Genomic DNA, 19,498 nt, shown 5'->3' on the forward strand with positions numbered 1-19,498 from the left:
GGGGGGAGAGAAAGCAAGGTCACCCGTGCTGTGGAGCCATTCAATTACTCGACATCACTGAGAGGGCAGGTTTATTACATAAACTGCAACCATGCATAGACAAACATGTTCTGTGACAAACACAACGTTTCTCATTGTTCTTGCACAAAAACAAAGCAACATACAGTGCAAATCAAAAGTTTGGGATGTTAATGATTTTAATGTTTTTTTTTTAAAGAAGTGTCTTATGCTCATCAAGGCTGCATTTATTTGATCAAAAAACAGAAAATTTAATTTTGTGAAATATTATAGCAATTTAAACTAACAGTTTTCTATTTTAATATAGTTTAAAATGCAATTTATTCCTGTGATGACAAAGCTGAATTTTCAGCATAATTACTCCAGTCTTCAGTGTCTCATGATTCTTCAGAAATCATTCTAATATGATGATTTATAATCAGTGTCAGAAACAGAGTTGTGCTGCTTTATATTTTTTGGGACCCGTTATACTTTTTCAGCATTCTTTGATAAAGTAAAAAAAGAAAGGGAAAAAAAGTGTTTATTCAAAATAGAAATTGTGTGTTACAATATATACTTCTACTCAAAAGTTTGGGGTTAGTAAACTTTTTCCCTCTTTTTTTTAATGAAATTAATACTTTTATTCAGCTAGGATGTGTTAAATGGATAAAAAGTGATAGTAAAGACTTCTATTGTTAGAAAATAATATATTTCTATTTTGAATAAATGCTGTTCTTTTGAACTTTTTATTAATAGAAAAAAAAATTAAGCAGCACAACCGTTTCAACACTGATAATAAATCAGCAATGATTTCTGAAGGATCATGTGACACTGAAGACTGGAGTAATGGGTGATGAAAATTCAGCACTGCGTCACAGAAATAAATTATATTTTAAAGTATATTAAAATAGCAAACCAATATTAGAAATTGCAATAATTTTTGATCAAAGAAACAGTTTCAGAGCGAGGGAGTCTTTGATGGACAGCAAGCGAGTCTTCACTTTTGATTGTCCCCCAAGTGGCTGCGCATTCAGCGTTCGGCACACTTCTCGAATCCATTCACCGCACGGTCTCACTTGCTCACTCTTTTGAGACGGTGGCCTGTCTGATCACCAAAGCAGCGACACAAGACTTCACAAGAACGGAAAACTCCCAAGCTCAGGTGGGACAGGTCTGTTAGTCTTAGAAGGATAAAATACACAGGGAGGACAAAGTTGGATGCTTGGCCCTTTCCTTCTGTTGTGCCATCCGCCTTTCTGCACTTTGTCTTTGAGGTTCAATGTCACACAGAATTCAACTTTTTTTCCACTGGAGCCTGGAGGGAAGACAAGGCGGAGCGCTTGTTTGAGGACAAATAAGCAAGCAGTCTGGCGTAAAGGTGCTGTAGTTAGACTCGTGAGCAAACAGGCATGCTGGTCCCGCAAGCGAAGATCTTTGAGTACACACACATTGCAGCACTTCCTATGCAACCGCGACTGTTGTGGTTTTCGTATATGAGCGCACAGGATGTAGCTAAGATAATCTGCGAAAGAGAAAAAGAGACTCTGCTTCGACATGAGACGGAAATCAAAGGGTCGGCGGAACTGCCCACCCAGGTTAGGTGGTTATGCAGTTAGAAAACAACCCCACCGACTAAAATGGGGGCTTTGCTATAGTTGCTTGGGAACCTGCCAATAAATTGAAGGTGAGAGGTGTGTATTTGCAATGCAAAACAGTCTTCTCGTGGGGGAAAGAGCCGCATGCAATGCAGTGCTGAGGAGGGATCTTTCTGAAGTGTTTGATGTCTGTGTATATGGAAAAAAACCTGGGCTCACAGACACTCCACATTTTACCCTGGGTGCGGCCTGAGAATGACTATTTATAGTTGTGCTTTCTTTGTCAGATAAGAACGCCAACAGATACAAGGCCAAGACTTTTAACGTCCAACCTAGTTTCCTGTACTCCACTTGCATGAAAAGAGTAACTAAACAAGGAAAACGTTAAAAGAGCTGATAAACAAACAAATGAAGATGGAGAAAGGGAAATGAATGACACTCACATCAAATGCGAGATGTGCTATATGTAGCCCACTTTTTGAGAAATGGGGCCACACAGTTTAAAAACTATCCACAGGGGCTCGCTAACACCACACATCCAGCTCTGTAGCAGATTTGGTCAAATTCAGGCCGGCATGATTAATGAGACAGCATTGTAGACTAACTAGCATTAGGTGCCATTTTGAATGGAGACATCCCCCTCCTCTTTTCCTTCACACAAACACACACACACTTTCTTCCCTCCTCCCCCTTCAGATGACCTACTGCTCTGGCACTGTGCTGCAGATGAGCTTGCTTTGGCCCGGCCCTTTTCCTCTGGATGAAAGGGACACGGCGGTGGAGTGACGGGGCTTCGGATGGGCGAGGGGGGTGGGGGTTGGGGAGGAGGAGGTTAAAGGGGAAGGCGGACACATTCCTCAGCCGGATCATGTTACTACCTCCGCTAGAGGAAAAATGGCCATGCAACCTTGCTCTGCATATTCAGGATGGATGCATTTTCTCTCTTTTCTGAGGGGGATGGGGGTTGAAGGAAAAAAGGAAGGGGGCATCATTTAAATGTAATAAGCAGCATTATTGTGAACTATATCCAGAAGAGAGATGTTTATGATAGTATACTGTTTTAGGTAGCGTTAATAAAATACAAAACGGACTAATGACTTCTTCACAGAACAAATGATCAGCAAAGATGAGATGCGATTATCTTTTTTTAAAGGCCTCCAGAATTAAGTTACTGGAGCAACTAGCGCCGGTTTTATCAGAAAGGTGTCACGTTTGTGGTTTAGCGCTTGCAATTCAAAGAGAAAATAAAAAAAGCTGAAGTCAGTCTTAGACGATATAAAGTTCCTTGTCTCTTAAAAACGTTATAAAATGTTATGACCTCTGACAACTCTGAACTCTGATAAAGCACCATCAGCTTGTACCAGGCCTAGAAAACAACTCGTACTAAACATATCTACAGTTCAATGAACCAGATGATCACATGAGGCTTTGTGACTCCATCCAGCACACGAGTAAGCACCTACAGTAAATATGGACATTTCACACTTGGAAGCTCATGTAAATATTAGGGATGCGCCGATCCGATATTCATATCAGGTATCGGCTCCGATAGTGGCATTTTTGTCGGATCGGGTATCGGGCAGATAGAACCGATCCAAATCCGAGATTTTTTTCTCTTCTCTTTTTTTCTCGATTGTGCGAATTATTCTGTTACTTCTGACGCCATATGATAGCTTAATGTGAGCTACATATGAATATTTAAGTCCTTACATTAAAAGTTCACACAAACTCTTTTCTCTGCTGTGGCTGTCAGTCATTCATTCAGCCTTTAAACCCTGGTCGCGTTCGGTTACAGCAGTCAGCTCGGTAAAGCTCTCTCCAAGATCATTCTGTGTTCCCATTATACTTGATTTGTAAATACAGGTCTATGATTTTGCAAAAAGGACTTTATTTTCTTGCTGGAGTTTAATGTTTTTTTACTTGCTACCGGGTGTCTCTGAGAACAAAACACAGGCGTAGAAAAGACTATAAATTGTTTTTAACGTGCACAGTAATTGAAATTTAAAACTGTTAAAAGAAAGGCTCAATAACTGTTGCACAGATATAATACACTACGCATCAATTTCTCTTCACTTTGTGCATTGCAGTTTTTAACACGAAGCGCTTAATGTGTGCACATTGTAAGCGCTTCGTGCTCATAGACTGTTAACCCTCTATATTGCGAGTAAATCACTCGCATATGCGACTAAATCTTCACTCTGGGTGACTAAATGTCGTCTAATATTAGCCAATGGCTAATCAATTCTCAGATTTTACTCGTCAGTGTGTGAGTTGGAGGCTGAGTATATGATTAGCACAGATATATTTTCACTCACAGAACACTGAGCGCTTCAGAGTTTCACTCTCCGGCAAGCGATTTGTGATATTTTTCAGTTCATTTGAATGGATGCGTAGCGCACCTGTGTTTGTGTATTTGGCGTAACGTAAGCTCTAGTGTGAAGGCGCACGACTCGCCGTCGCTTTCTCACATGCGCAAAGTGAGTGAGAGAGAGATGTATGCCTTACTACATTCATGAATGTTTTTATTGAATGGATTTTATAATACAAATAGCAATGTGTAACATTTTACCATATTTAGCACTTTTATTTGTTCCCCACAAAATATTGTTTTTCACTAAATGTTTGGATTTCTAAAATTGTGCACTGATTTTTCTAGAATAACTTTTGCTGCCGAATTATCCACTAACCTAGTTTATGATAAATTTGTCAGATTATAAATACACATAGGCCTATATTTTTTCATATTTGTTTATTTTATTTTTCTTTATAATGAAGTAGTCTGTATCTAGTAGACTGTGAAAGAATGAATATCAGTTCCACACACAGAGATATACAAATTCTACATTTATTTAAATGAGGGAAAAAAAACTTCACTGGTATCAGATCGGTATCGGCTAATACTGAACCCTAGGTATCGGAATCGGTATCTGAAGCGAAAAAGGCGGATCGGAGCATCCCTAGTAAATATGGGGTACATTTGCAACATTTAAACAATGCAGATAAAACTTTAGATATGATTTTTGAAGACTACAAGAGGTTCAGATTTTTTTCATACCTGGGCTTTTTGGAGCTCTTAGGCTTCGGGGTGGCAGTCTTCACTTTTTTCTCCTTAGGTTCTTTGGGTGTCTTAGGAGTCTTCGGGGTTTTGGGAGTCTTGGGCTCTTTCAGTTCCTTGGGCTCCTTCTCCTTTGGTTTCTTTTTGCTCTTCTTTTCAACGACAGACTGTTCCACAGGAGTCATAAGTGAGTCTCCCTCATTTATCAGAGAAGCTCCTCCGGCCTCACCGATAATGTTGTTACCCTCTTGGTCTTCGCTCGTCTTGGCTTTCTTCTTTTTCTTCTTTTTTGGCTTGAGCTCGCTCTTCGTCTGCTGTATTTCACAGTTGGCTGGTTGGAGGTTTGGGCTCAAGGCAGGTGTCTTACTAGAGGTTATCATCTCCAGGGAAGGGTCTGATGGAGAATGCTGATGACGAGGAGAGAGAGACAGGAGCTGTTAGTACCAAAAAAGAAGAAATATAACCAAGGCAGGAGACACAACAATCCTTTTTGAATTTTTGCCTATCTCACAACCACAGAGAAGCTGAACAAAGCTCATTGCATCGCTGCTTCTTTACATTAATCAACACCAGATACATTAAGTAGCATTTATTATTTATTTATTTTTTTAAATCGCCCAGAAAAGTTAGGAAAAGTGAATAAACATCTTCGCATTTTCATGCACTCATACAGCTGCCCCTGCTGCTGTTGGCCCTTGAGGCATGCCATGTTACTTGGTTTGATTCCCTTTGCTCCCATTAGTGCCCGTGTTAGCTGTAACTCTGCAGCATTAACACGGCAAAGTTTTTGCCTTTTTCCTTGCAGTTATCTCTGTCCCCCTCTTTATTCATGGCAAAGTCAGACCGACAGGAAACATGTTGTCAGCTGTGCTAAGCGTCCAGCTTCCCAGAGTCCCTGCAGCAGATGGGACTGAGGCATTATGACACTAATAAATTATATCTATACTTCATAAATGCCTCGGTTTTAGAAGTCAGCAAATTTAATGCAATATGTTATGGCTTTCAAAAGGCATATACACAAAAAACTGGTCTGGTGAAACCAGTTTCCATCCTGGCAAATCAGGAAGAATATTGTGTATTCTCCATAAGCCATATGTTGATTCTAGTCTAGAGTTTTATTGCATACCACGCACTTCGCTTTTAAAACAAAAGACTTTGTAAACCACATCATTGTGGTGATGAAATGCATATTTCCTGTAAACAACAGCATGAGAAATAAGGGTGCACCATGCATACCAAACAGTGGCAAGGTCACAGAAAATGCCCAACACCCAGTTCAACGGTGATCATTAGAGCAGCTGGAACAGCGAGCATTCTGCCGCCGCTTTAACGGATAAATGTCTCTCCTCTTGCCAAGCCTCCCCAATAATCAATTGCATGAATGACAATAGGCTTACCACACGCGCTCTCTGCATTTCTAATTTGACAGCAGCAGTCCAGAATACAATATGTTCAATATAGGATTTCATCTCTTGGAGGGGGAGACTGACGTGTCAGTTAATCTAGCAGGCAAAGTGCTCACTCGGTGAGCTAAATACTCCCTGAAGGAGCACTGCGCTTGGGCTCAGCACGGCAGGCTTTTTTGCAGGGCGAACTCGTGAGTTAACACCCAATTCATCTGATGAAAAGCTGGCTCCCAGACACAGAGCCTAACCCTTGCTAAACTTTATCTTCAAGATTCATTGCTCACTGCTGTTGAACTTCAGTCTGCTTCTGGCTGCTCTGGCTCATCTAAATGAGGTACAAATTTATGGCACCGAAACACTTCGATACTGAGAGCTACTTACTAGCAGCTAACTACTCCAAATAAAACTCCCACAGAATAAAAACGCTTGAGGATGCCAAAGTATAGCAAAGGCTTCCTATCTCTCTGTCACATGAACTTATAAAGCTCTGTAAAGTACCAACCTTTAAAAATGGACAACGATGGCAAGTTAGGGCTTAACGCATATCAAAAAGCCAGACAGGAGTTACTGGAACATTTATGCACTTGCCATTTTACCCATTCTGTGTTGCAACTTCCTTTTACAACATTTGGTTTGCGCAAATTAAGAACAGCAAGTGCAAGCGTACACTCGTACCCTCCTGACTATATGCTGAATATTTAGGAAGTACTGCTCTGCTTTCATCTGACCCAGAGAGAGTGTGAAACCACTAAGATGGCAGGCAGCTGCTGTCAGCAGAGAGTCTCAGGAGGCTGGCACCTTGCATGAACTGATAAACGGGAAATAAAGGAATCATAAACATGGCATGCATGCATTGCCATCTGCACTTCTATTTTAGTTCTTAAAGCCCAGTGTGATGTTGTGAACACTTGCGCTTGGTACCAGTTTGACTGGAGCCATAACGAAGAGTCTGTTCCCTTAGATGAAGCACTGCTCTACTTAAAGGTCACAGTCTCATTTAATTCGCATCAAATTTCTCAATATCTCATGATTGACATGGCTCTAGCATTTAATAGCATGAAAGGTGAGCGCTGTACGTTCTGAGCGGAGAAAATGGGGCCTATGTTTCTTTGATAACTTGGTGTGCAAGAAAGTGACCAGCACATGTGACCAGGGTGCGAACTACAGGGGAGCTCGGCTCCCCTTAATAAGACATGGGCTCCCCTGAAAACGGGATTTGTGAAATTTTTGGGGGGGGTGGGGGGGGGTCTCAAATATTGACAATGTGTTATTTTGACGCGCAATTTCAGTTTTGTGTAATGTGATCGTGGATTATTATGTGTAAAATTGCAAAAATGTAATTCATTCATGCATGACGGCGATTTAAACCTAATTCACTTCAATAAAGATAACTATACATGCTAATCTTGTCATGAGCATCAATGTGTGGGGGCGCTGCAGTGCAAATTCCAGAAAAAATATAAACGCTGGACTCTGTGGTCGATTCTGTGTTAAGGTAAGGCATGTTATTCGCAATTATGTGCTGTGGCTGGGGTGTTATAGGTCTGCGTGACTCTCGATGTCTTGGGTCTAACTGAACGGAGGAATTATGGTATTCTTCTGTAGCCTGACGACGAGTAACTTTAACCGTTGCTCATGTGAACTCAAAGACAGCCTGATGCTTGGGTTATAGACTATTTGTGGGAGGCTGTTTGTTGTTTCACCTATCAATTCGTGTTGATAAAGTATAATAGGGTAAATCCTGTATAGTGATTTATCCTATATAGTGCTTGCATAAAGCAAGTAGTGCATACACTTGTAGCTGTTATGTATCTTTGTAAGTCATTGTAAGCCCTCTTTTGAGGCATGCGCAATGTAGAGTTAAAGTCATGATCAGTGTTGGGGAGTAACTAGTTACATGTAACGGAATTACGCAATTTAATTACAAAATAAATGTAACTGTAATCAGTTACAGTGAAAAAATGTGAAAGTGTAAACGATTACAAAGGTGGTTACAACTGAATATTTTCTCACACACAAACAGATTTTACTGATTTCTTTCTAAATTGCATCGACTGCTCTTTAAAAAAAACCCCATATACATATATACACACATACACACACACATATACATATATATATGTATATGTGTGTGTGTATATATATATATATATATATTTTTTTTTTTTCCTATTTGAGCTTGTGTATATGCTATATTTTTTAAATTAACTTTTCCCCCCAAGGCATTGTTAGATGCCAGTGTTTCCGGTCATAGCTGTGCAAAGATTTGATTTCAAAAACAGTGTCATAGCAATAAAACTATATTTTGATATGATTTTAAATCTGTATTTTACCTCGGAACAATCTTAAAGTAAAAAGAGGTACTAAAGTCTGATTTAGTGGTGGCTGTGCTTTAAAATTAAATTATCTTAAAGTGAAGAAGTATTTTGAAAGTCTGACAGTAATCAGTGTTCAGTACTACTGTAAGGTTAACCCTGCCTGCTTTAAATGTCTCAAAATTAACAGTTTAGAAAAATTTAGCAAAAATTTGCATTCTGAACAGTAATCAAAAAGTAATCAAACGCAATCAGTTACATTACTTTAAGTTTAAATAGTTACACTACTTTTTACATTTTAAATTAGGTAACTTGTAATTTGTCACCCATTACATTTCCAAAGCAACCGTCCCAACACTGGTCATGATGTAAAGGAAGCACTGACAAATATTTTCTTTTATATTGTGACATACATCGGAGTAAAACAGATTAACATGTAGGGCTGGGAACTTGATTTTAAGTGGTTGTTGATTGCAGTTGCTGGTTTAACGGTTGTTGATTGGATAGAGACAGATCTGATTTTGAGCTTAGTCAATTGTAAAAAATGTTCAGTGTTAAACAGACTAAATGATTAGAGACATCTAGTTTAAGTCACCAGAAAAGTCTATTGTTTCATTTTAACACCAGTTATGAATTGTTGAACAGATGAATTGTTCACAATACGCTCATGCATTTAGAAAACAGGGTGTATTTTCATTCATACCATTGCAGATAGAAAATATGTTAGGATTAAATGTCTTTAGACAACTCATGATTGGGACAAAAACGAGATGGCTTATTAGCTACAGTGAAAGTGGTACACTTAACTGCATGCGCTTCATCTAGGTCACAAGTGAGGTGGATGAATTAATACAGACTGATCTTAAATGTCAACCACAAAACTTTAATATAAATCACACAATCAGCCAGACACCACCACTGACATCGAGCCATGGCTGTCAACGCTGGTATGAGTGAGATAAAGAGACACAAAAATGCTATGTGCAGGATGTGCACGCTGGCATAACAGCAGCCATTGTGTGTGAATGGGTCACCAGAGAAAGAGGCTTTCAGAGCAAAACAAGCTAATGGCACCAGAATCACGTGACACACACAGCTATTGAGAGCTGCTAACCTCCCTTCCCCACTGGCTCCCTCCTCCACCCTCCCAACAGGACGCATCCTGCTGTACGCCATTAACTCACGCATGAGTCCTCCGAGACAGGCAAAGCAAACAGAAAGAGCAGAGCGAGAGAGAGAGACAGAAATGATGCAGAGAGCGAGAGGGGAACGGAAGGAGTGCAGACGGGGGAGGAGAGTGATGCTTACAGCGAGCAGGAAGGGAGCATTTCCCCTTCAGAGTGGAATGGGGGAGGGGTAGGGCTTTGGAGATTAGCACTGTGGCGCCTGTGTCTTGGGGAGTGTCAGGATATGCAGTGAGGGGGAAACAAACAGCTATAAAAATCCATTTCCACACATGTGGGGCACAGGCCGCACCATAGCCACTAAGAGAAACCTTCAAACGGGCCTTCTGCCACCCACGTGCACACCATGGACTTTCCAAAAGACTATGGCAATAGAAGGCATGCTTCTTTTGCACAACTCACCTGCATGTGAGGCACTTTCTGCATGGGTGGAGGTGACTGGTGAGGAGGTGCCCATGCCTGCTGAGACGGAGGGGAGCTCTGGTGGTGTGCAGCCAGGTGTGTCTGTGACAGGGGAATCGAGGGAGGGGTGTGCACCTGCTGCAGCTGTTGCTGCTGGAAAGGCAATGGGGGCGTCTGCAGCTGCTGGCGCTGCGCTTGTTGGGCGAGCAGCCTCTGGTCCTGTGGCTCTGTGTGGTTCGCACCCAGTCCTGCTGGAGGTCTTCCTTGAGCGCCCGTGGCCCTGTGATTGGGTGACAAAGCAGCGTACATCTGAGTTGGTGGAGGATGTGGGTGTGAGGGATGCAACGACAGCTGTTGGTGGGGATGCTGCGGAGCTGCATTCATTGGGCAGGCTCCTCTCTGGGCGTGAGCCATTGGGCCTTGAGGCTGATGCGGCACGCCGGGGTAGCCGCCGACATCAGTTACTAAACCCGCACTGGGCGGGCGGCTCTGCTGGGGAGGAGGCGTGCCCGCAGGGGTAGCCAGGTTCCTCATGGGCGACATGGAAGGAGGGGAGGCGTATGATCCCTGAGGTGGAGGCGGTAGATGCTGTTGCTGCAGCTTCTGCTGGGCTGCAACCTGGTTCTGAGCTGGATGCATAGGCTGGGTGTTGATTTGGTTCACATGAATGGGCTGCTGGTGCATTGGTCCCTGTTGAGCCCCAGGTGTGGGGTAGCGCTGGGGCCCCGTCGGGGCAGGGTAACGCTGCACCTGGGTCACGGGAGCATTAGGGTTGCTGCTGGTGGTAAGGCTCAAGTTGGGACTCATCCCTGAAGTGTTGGCTAATCCCTGATTAAGGTTGCCGTATGAAGGATAGGGAGGATACTGCCCTGAGCTGTTTACAGTGTTGGAAGGGACTTGCTGGTTGTGCATGTTATATCCCATGTTTTGGTGGGGTCTTCCGCCCATGACCTGCTGCTGCGGCTGTTGCTGTTGCTGTCTTGAAGGGCTTTGTGGGAACTGGGGGTTGAGGCTGGCGACAGACTCCTGATGAACCGGACCCTGGCCAGGTCTGTGGATAAATTGTTGATTGGGTTGCTGATGCTGCTGAGGAGGCTGTGCTGGGTGACGCATGGGGGGTCCCGACATGCCGGGATTCTGAGTCATCCCCACGTGACCCATGAAATGATTGGCTTCCTGAGGGAGGCCTTGGGGAAAGTGGTTCATTCTGGGGGGTGTTTGCGTCTGGTTGTGGCCCTGCATGGCATAGTCATCACGGCCGATAAAAGGGCCCATTTGGTGGGCATGTCCCTGTGGTCCGGCAGGGCCGTGCTGATGAGACGAGGCTTGTGGAGGTTGCTGCTGGAAAGCGGGTCTAGCTTGATCGGGCACCTGCATCGCTTGAGCACCCCACGCATTTCCGCTATCTGAGAATGACTGGCTCTGGCCATCTCCTTGTGCTCCCGGGTAGACATGATGCCCTGCAGACCCTCCTGCACCTGGCGGAGGACCGTGATAGCGGGAATGAGGGGAGGACATGCCATTAACTGGTCCGTTCCCCATCATCCGGCCTCCCTGCTGGTCCATTGGATGCATCTTGGGCTGCTCATACTGATTGAAGTGGTCAAAATGGAGGCCAAGCTTGGCCTGTCCAGGTACAGCAGGTGAGGAGAGGTGAAGAGAAGAGGGGAGCTGCCCGTAGCCTTGGTGCTCATGGGGCATCTGTTGACTCATTGGATTTGCCTGACCTTGGGGGTAGCCACAGTCCCCCAGGCCCTCCAACTCATCAGAGAACAGATTCCCATCGTCTCCGAAGAGGCTCATCATACCTGGGTCAGCCATGGCTGCAGTGCTCCTGCTGTGCAGCCGAGCTTCAGAAGCAGAACAGGGAATGTGTGCTCACACAGAGGTGGATGTCCTCAAAGCCGCTAATCCGCTAACTAATCTGCAGCATGTCACTCCATATTTCCTTAATTCTCTCAGAGAACGCAGCGTCAGGCAAAGTCAGGTTACAGGACCTGGAGAGGAAGAAAGAGAGAGAGAGAGGGAGTATTAACACAAATATCTTTAGGTGAGAGCAAGTCCATTTTGTTCACTTTAACCATTCTTTATTAAATTTTCAGCCAGTGAGTCACAGCTGTTGAGAGATACAAGAGCAGTTGAAGGGTGGTGAGAATTAGTTTTTTTTTTTGCAGTTAAATCAGTTGTAACTGACTCTTTGCCAACCTTTGATCCCAGCCCCCACCCCTCTGTTCCTTCTGCTTCCAGACAAAAGGGCCAACACACACAGGCACCAAGCCTAAATTCATTCATTCTTTACAATTCGTTGATGGTGGGAAAAGAACAAAGGAGTTTAAAGTGAGACAGCAGCAGAAGCAGTGGTAGTTAAACAACAGCAGCTGCCAGACCAGGCAGGCAGATGTAGGAACACATGCAGGCAGCCCACCTGCTGAAGCCAAGTCTTAAAACCAGCCCTGTTGCCACCTGCATTTGTGTGTTTCTGAAGCATTTAAGGAGTATGAGTAAGGTTGTAAGTTCATACACACTTTACATACCTAACCAGCTTGTCCCAAGTGCAAGGTAATCAGATGAGCAGGGGGAATTATGTAGATGTGAGATAAACCAGGCAAGGGAGGGGAAAATGCAGCCTGCTAAGATGTCCTACTCAACCACAACTACCTCCATGTGTGCATATGAGTTAGTTAGTGAATATGCACATGTAGTGGGTGTTACGCATATGAGCGGGGGGGTGGGCGAGGAATGCAATGCCTCGACTTCAGCTACCCCCAAAAGAAAAATTTTCCACCCCATCTCAGGCTCCTCCCATCCAGTACCTCCTTCACCCAACCCCCAATTTTCCTATCTCTCTAAAACTCTCCACATGGCTGCTAAAACTATCCTGGTGAAAATCTATACTGACCAGCCTAATCTAAGAATCAAAGAGCCACACTGAAAAACAAGCTTCAGCATGTTGCGTTTTAGGCATCCTAAAAAAAAAAAAAACCTGTGCTACAAAAGTTCTGAGGACATCACTATGGCAGAGAGAAAAAAAGAAGAAAAAAAAACCTTTCCAGCCGTAAACTAAGGTGACAAGAGTGAGTAAAACTAGATAACATCATAATGAGCTAGTGGTCGTGCAGCATGGCAGGAGGTGTCAAAGACTTCCTGTAAGCAATATCATAGTATACAGTCACTGCTACAAACCACACAAAGCAAATAAATGTTACAGACTTGCACAACTTCACCAAAACCAGTAGACCAGCACAAATATTCATTCCACTGATAAGGAAAAAGATCATCCGTTTAAAAAAGCAAGGCATCTCTTTGAGGTGGACTTAACCATCACTAACTTTTTTTTGTCCCAAAGCCCTAAAGGTGATGGCACAAGCTGACCATTACAACCACAGCCAATCTTAATAGGAGGATGATCGGAAGGAGGAGAGATGTCTGCCTGTGGGTGACAGCACCACAGCTTTAATCTCCTCACAGCTCTAGTTAAGAGCAGGAAGAGGAGTCTCAACACCACAGCTATAAATCAGTCCCTATTCACCAGAGTACTACGCTACTCTTGCTGCATCTGCAGGGGCGGGTGGGAGATCCTACAGAGCAATGCCAAAAGCTGCAAATTTGAATCCCTATGATCAGATTTGGCGTCTAAGCCGGCAGGCTGACCGTTCACCCAATTCTCTTTGGAGAGTGACAGATGTGGCGGAGTGCCAGAACAGCTCCTTCTGGAGCACCACACCCCTCAGGAGGAGCACAAGCCATAGAGCAAGAGCACTATGATGTACACACTTACTCACAGCTTAACCACAGTGAGTGGGTGGCCAGGCTTGCCCCTGACCAGAGGGCAGAACAAGAAGTGAAGACGCAGCCAATTACAACCACGAATACACATAACGTCACAAAAATAACCTTGCCAGGTCAAAACAAACATTTAAGCTACGTACAATATCTGCATCCTCTATTAAAAAATAAATAAATAAAAAAATAACCCTAATGGAAATTAGTAAAGGTTCACTAGTAAAGGTAAAAAATATATATATATTAAAAATATTTTTTTTTAATACATTTTGTGCTGGCTTTGTAAAAAAAAAAAAAAAGCTTAGATTTTTCTGGTCCTGAAAAGAAACAAGGAGCCCAGGAAAATATTAAATTTTTGACAGAAGTTATAGAAAGAGACAAGATCACCATCTATGAAATAGTAAATAACATTTTGATCCCTTTAGAGGAAGCAGAGGCACTTTTGATTTGTTTGCCCCAATCAATTCTGTAAGAAAAGCAAACTTGACTTAAAAATATGCACTGCCATATTAAGGCTGTGAAAAGTGAGGAATAACACCATTGCAGAGACATAATCTGTCTTTTCTTCTTGACATTCTGAGTTACGATGTACGATTTTAAAACAATGTACTGGGTGAGTAACAAATACTCTGGCAACATTACAACATCCGCCTGTGATTACAGTGATTCATAGCCTAAGATATATAGGGTAAAAAGCCCAGAGCATGTGAAAAGTGTGGTTTACTGTGCAACAACTGTGCTGCATAATAAATCTGAATAAAGGTCCACTCAGGGGCAAGTTATTGCCACAATTCCCAACTCCTCATTGAGAATAACCCATGCTGGCAAAGCATAACTGGAGTAATCTTAAGAGCCACCGTGATGATCATGTGATCTGCTGGTTAGTTCAGACTTCTCAGTCCATTTCTATGACAATAAGCACGTTTACATTAGGGATGTGCGCGATGACTAATTTGACTGTCGTTTAAACAAAAGTTTTATATCCGACTACTCTAAAAGCAAGAAACCCCCCAAAAAGAAAAAAACCTCTGTGCGTGCGTGTAGCATATATAGTAGCCTATATTTGAAATACTTAATCTATGAATCACACTGTCAAATCCCTCAATGAATTCCGTTTGCTCGCACACTTGCCTCGCGTCATCATCATTTCATTTTAGGCGGTTGTTAAAAAGAAAAAAAAACAAGAAGAGCATACACTCAACGTCGGCCAAAGCATAGTTTATTTATTCAAATCAGCTGGGGAAATGCAGAACAATGGAAAATCAATCAATAGCCTGACAGAATTCTTAATCTTCATATAACGTTAGCCAACATATTAAAACAAGTCAAAAACAATAGGAAGGTTTATCAAGAAATAGCATTAAAATGGCTTTTAAAAACGTACTTCGTGTAGGTTATATAGTTTAAAAACAAAATGCAACAATGCCCATTTTACTTACTCAGACCATGCGTTATTTGTTCAGTGACATTATCAACATGGTCTGGTGAAAGACGGGACTTGAGGCGATTAACAATAAAATTCCTGCATTTGAAAAAACGTGCTCGGCAGGAACTGAAGTCGCAGGCACGCTGAGATAACGAAAAGCAAGCCGATAAGAGTTTCAGAAAGTGCCTGGACATACCGCACCACCACCGAAGTGGGTCGTCGTTAGAGGAATAGACGGTGCGAACGGGATCACAGCACCGGCGGGTTGTAGTGAATGACGTGATTGACATTTGCTAGCTTTGGCCAGCCTCTAAGCTAACACCTACGTGCCTGTATTGAATATGATTACGCATCGCTCCAGTAGAGTTATTGTAAGAATTTGATATTACACAGTTTACACACAACTTTTCCATTTCCTTCTAATTCAAAATAATCCCACACCTTCTCGTCTTTCGCGTGGTCATTTTTGAACTCGCCGCAACTGACACAAAGAAAACGCATGAGGTCTGAGGTAAAAATGTAGTTTCCGCCCAGATAAACTTTTAAAAATAATTTTTCAATTTTTCAAACGTTTTATTTTAACTTATTTAAAATGTTTTAAATGCAATGTTAAAATGATGGTATTTGAATGATAAAATTATGGTTTTGTTTTTCTTGTTTTTTTTCTCTGTCGTGTAATTGACTATTGTTTTCAGTGTCGACTAGTAGGATCTGTACCGTTTAGTCGACTAGTCGACTAGACCCACACATCCCTAGTTTACATAAGCAGTTACAAAGTACGGCAGCGTTTTGCTTAAGCTAGTGTTCATCTTCTCTTTTTGTCAAGTATATATGGACAAAATCAAATATATTTGAAGGCTATTTACAAGGGATGAACTGAAATAAATTCTTGGCCTAAGCCAAACAAAATGAAACACTGGGCTGAAGTCCGAACGCGGTTTTTCACGTTTTCCCCCCCATTTTGCTAATTTTTTTCACCATTGCATAAATGAAATGGCCAAAATTAGCTTTTTATTGTTTTGTCTTACTTTTCAAAGAAAAAATCATTTACAAAACAAAAATGTTAATGTTTACTTAACACTGAACATTTTTTTAATATTCTAGTAGACATTATACCAATAAAACACAATTTAACTTAAAATTAAGTTAGTGAAATATTTTTTGGCCATTTTTAGACCCCCTTCTCAGGGCTCGACAGTGCGACCATTTCAGTCGCATTTGCGACTGAAAACTACTGCGTGCGACTATGAAATTTATTTTAGGAGCACCAGTGCGACTGACCCGATCATCATCATACTTGTGATTGCGCTCAGGGAAGCTTCAAAGCTTTCTACGTGTTTTTGCAGCGTCGAGTAATGTATCACAGACATATCTCACCAATCCTTCATAAGCAAAGTGTAGACAGGGTGTAAATAAGAGATTCATCACACAGTGTAGAGAGCTTCGTTGATTATAAATGTGAGCTCGCGATGAACTAAGATGATGAGTGACAGCTTTGAATGAAAATCAGGCATGTATTTTTTACCGTACAAATAAATGCAGCCCTGCTGAGTCGAAGAGACTTATAGAAAATATTATAGATCCCAGTCTGAACACTATGGTTACAATAAATGTAGTAATAGAGCTGTTGTAATTATTATTTTCATTATTTTCTTTTATTTTACAGAACAACAGTAAAATTACAATAACATTTATTAATGTTGATGGAGTTCTTGCTTCTCATCTTTTATTTTGGCAGAAACCCACAGGAAGACCTCAGTGCTTTTTGTTGACAAATGATTCTCATTACGAATTTGGGAAGATGTTTGTTGCACGTATCGCATTGTCACATGCCTTGTAAAAATTCATAAAAATGTTACTGAGCAGCTGACGAATAACACCGTTTCAGAGCAGATTTTCCTCACGCTTTGGACTTTGAATCCTGCCGCCGCGAGCTCGTGCAGCGCTGTTTGAATACATGCAATTCATGCGTGTATTAGAAAAACATAACATTCTGCAGTTTATTTAATTGTTTAAAGGGGTCATGTGATGCGATTTAAAGTTTTCCTTTCTCTTTGAAGTGTTACAAGCTCTTCGTGCATAAAGAAGGTCTGTAAAGTTGCAAAGACTAAAGTCTCAAATCCAAAGAGATATTCTTTATAAAAGTTAAGAGTCAACCACGCCTACCTAAAACGGCTCGTTCTAACACACCCCCATATGTCTACGTCCCGATGTAGGAAGATTTGCATAATGCCGCCCAAATGTTCACGCAAAGGCGGCATAACTTTTATTCTCGCTGTAGTAATTGTTGCTGCCGCCATGCCGTGAAGACGCTGTGCGTTTAGTTGTGAAAGCGAAACTACTTTGTTTGGTCTTCCAAAAGAGGACACGACTAGAAATCAGTGGTTAAGTTGCATTTACAACACTGTTCCAGAACAGTTCAACCCAAATATTCAACTTGTTGAAGCGCATTTTATGGATGACTGTTTCCTGATCCTGGTAGAGTAGGCTCAACCCTCTACTTTGCGAGTGTCTTACTAACCAATAGAGTGAGCGCACCTCCGTTCTCCCCAATCAGCACGGACAGCTCGTTCACGCTTGCTGCACTCACGCAGCCTGTCTCATAATGCTCGGTTATATTCGAACCCGGCTCCGCAAGTCTCCACGAGCGCATCTGGCAGTATGGATGAGGCTTGACGCATGCACGCAACCCGTGCCGACTCGTGCCTGGCTCCGCATTTAAAACTAATGTAAATTCAGTCTAACTGCTTGCTAATTTCACTTGGATGAAATGAAACATTCAGCACATTTTCCACTTGTTCTTAAAATCCCAAATACTTCAAATGAATAAATCACCCCATGTACCATATGTAATACTTTAATGATTGACTTAAGAAATACAGCGAGTTGGAGGCGGAGTATATGATTAGCACAGATATATTTTCCCTCACAGAACACTCTGACTGAGTGCTTCAGAGTTTCACTCTCCGTCAAGCGATCTGTGATATTTTTCCAGTTTATTTGAATGGATGCGCAGCGCACCTGTGTTTTGTGTATTTGGCGTAACGTAAACTCTAGTGTGAAGGCGCACGACTCGCCGTCTTACATAATGACTTACATAAGTCTTACATAACATGAAGAATTGATGCGCTACATGTAAACGACATACTTTGTTGTATTTTCCTGTAAAAAATAGAGTTCCTTTGGAATGCTTCAGCTTTTAAGAACTTCCGGGTTTTCCTGTAGTCAGCGGAACTAATGCGCAAACAACAATCTCATTGGCTGGTGCTCACCTATTATCGTCCTCGTTTTGATTTCAGCGAATCCGTTCGAGCAAACGCACACAACCTGATTAATATTCATGAATCCAGTAGCTCATTAATCCGTAGTGCATTTTTATATTGTTCTTAGATTCAGCACATTTTCCACTTGTTCTTAAAATCCCAAATACTTCAAATGAATAAATCACCCCATGTACCATATGTAATACTTTAATGATTGACTTAAGAAATACAGTTCTTTATTTATAAAAAATAAACAAATATTTTCTGTGAAATTCAGTAATTAAAGTTAATTCTGTAAAAGTAGTTATACCATTATAATCTTGCCAGCTGAAAAAACCAAAACAATAGAACCCCTCCCAAAACACAAAAAAATTTAATGGCTTTCAGGGTTATAGTGGGAATTGTATTGGTTTTAAATGTAAACTATAATGGTGTCTATTTGATGGATTCTATTTGTGGGATGTAATCTGGCAGATGGCAACCAATAGAACAACAGTAATTCCTATTGGAATAATGCCCAAAACAAAAAGGAATTTTGTAATGGTTTAATGGAATAAGAATTTCTGTGATAGTTTCTATAGTTTTTTTCCGCATGGTAATGATACCCATACAGTGTGAAGGCGCACGACTCGCCGTCTTACATAATGACTTACATAAGTCTTACATAACATGAAGAATTGATGCGCTACATGTAAACGACATACTTTGTTGTATTTTCCTGTAAAAAATAGAGTTCCTTTGGAATGCTTCAGCTTTTAAGAACTTCCGGGTTTTCCTGTAGTCAGCGGAACTAATGCGCAAACAACAATCTCATTGGCTGGTGCTCACCTATTATCGTCCTCGTTTTGATTTCAGCGAATCCGTTCGAGCAAACGCACACAACCTGATTAATATTCATGAATCCAGTAGCTCATTAATCCGTAGTGCATTTTTATATTGTTCTTAGTAGAAATCATATAATTATATATTATCAGTATTGTTGTTCTTTATTTTTTTACAGGAACACTGAATGACCAAAAAAAGCACCAGCCCTAAGTATGTATATATATATATATATATATATATATATATA

The 19,498-nt window shown here is 41.6% G+C and overlaps 1 protein-coding gene across 2 annotated transcripts in view; it reads right to left on the bottom strand.

The window, feature by feature from the left end:
- Positions 1-19,498, bottom strand: part of LOC107585562 (chromodomain-helicase-DNA-binding protein 7-like) — a 64,794-nt gene that overhangs the window by 27,947 nt on the left and 17,349 nt on the right. The window contains exons 2-3 of one of the 2 annotated variants that reach the window (XM_016272632.1): positions 9,955-11,951; positions 4,648-5,054 (exon numbers count right to left, since the gene is read on the bottom strand). In XM_016272632.1, the coding sequence (XP_016128118.1) occupies positions 4,648-5,054; positions 9,955-11,775 (2,228 nt within the window). In that variant the 5' untranslated portion in view covers positions 11,776-11,951. The remainder of the gene's footprint in view (positions 1-4,647; positions 5,055-9,954; positions 11,952-19,498) is intronic. The other variant, XM_016272639.1, reaches the window with a different exon arrangement.

The sequence above is a fragment of the Sinocyclocheilus grahami genome, unplaced genomic scaffold (assembly GCF_001515645.1).
Source record: "Sinocyclocheilus grahami isolate Dianchi unplaced genomic scaffold, SAMN03320097.WGS_v1.1 scaffold5.1, whole genome shotgun sequence".
NCBI classification, from domain to species: Eukaryota; Metazoa; Chordata; class Actinopteri; order Cypriniformes; family Cyprinidae; genus Sinocyclocheilus; species Sinocyclocheilus grahami.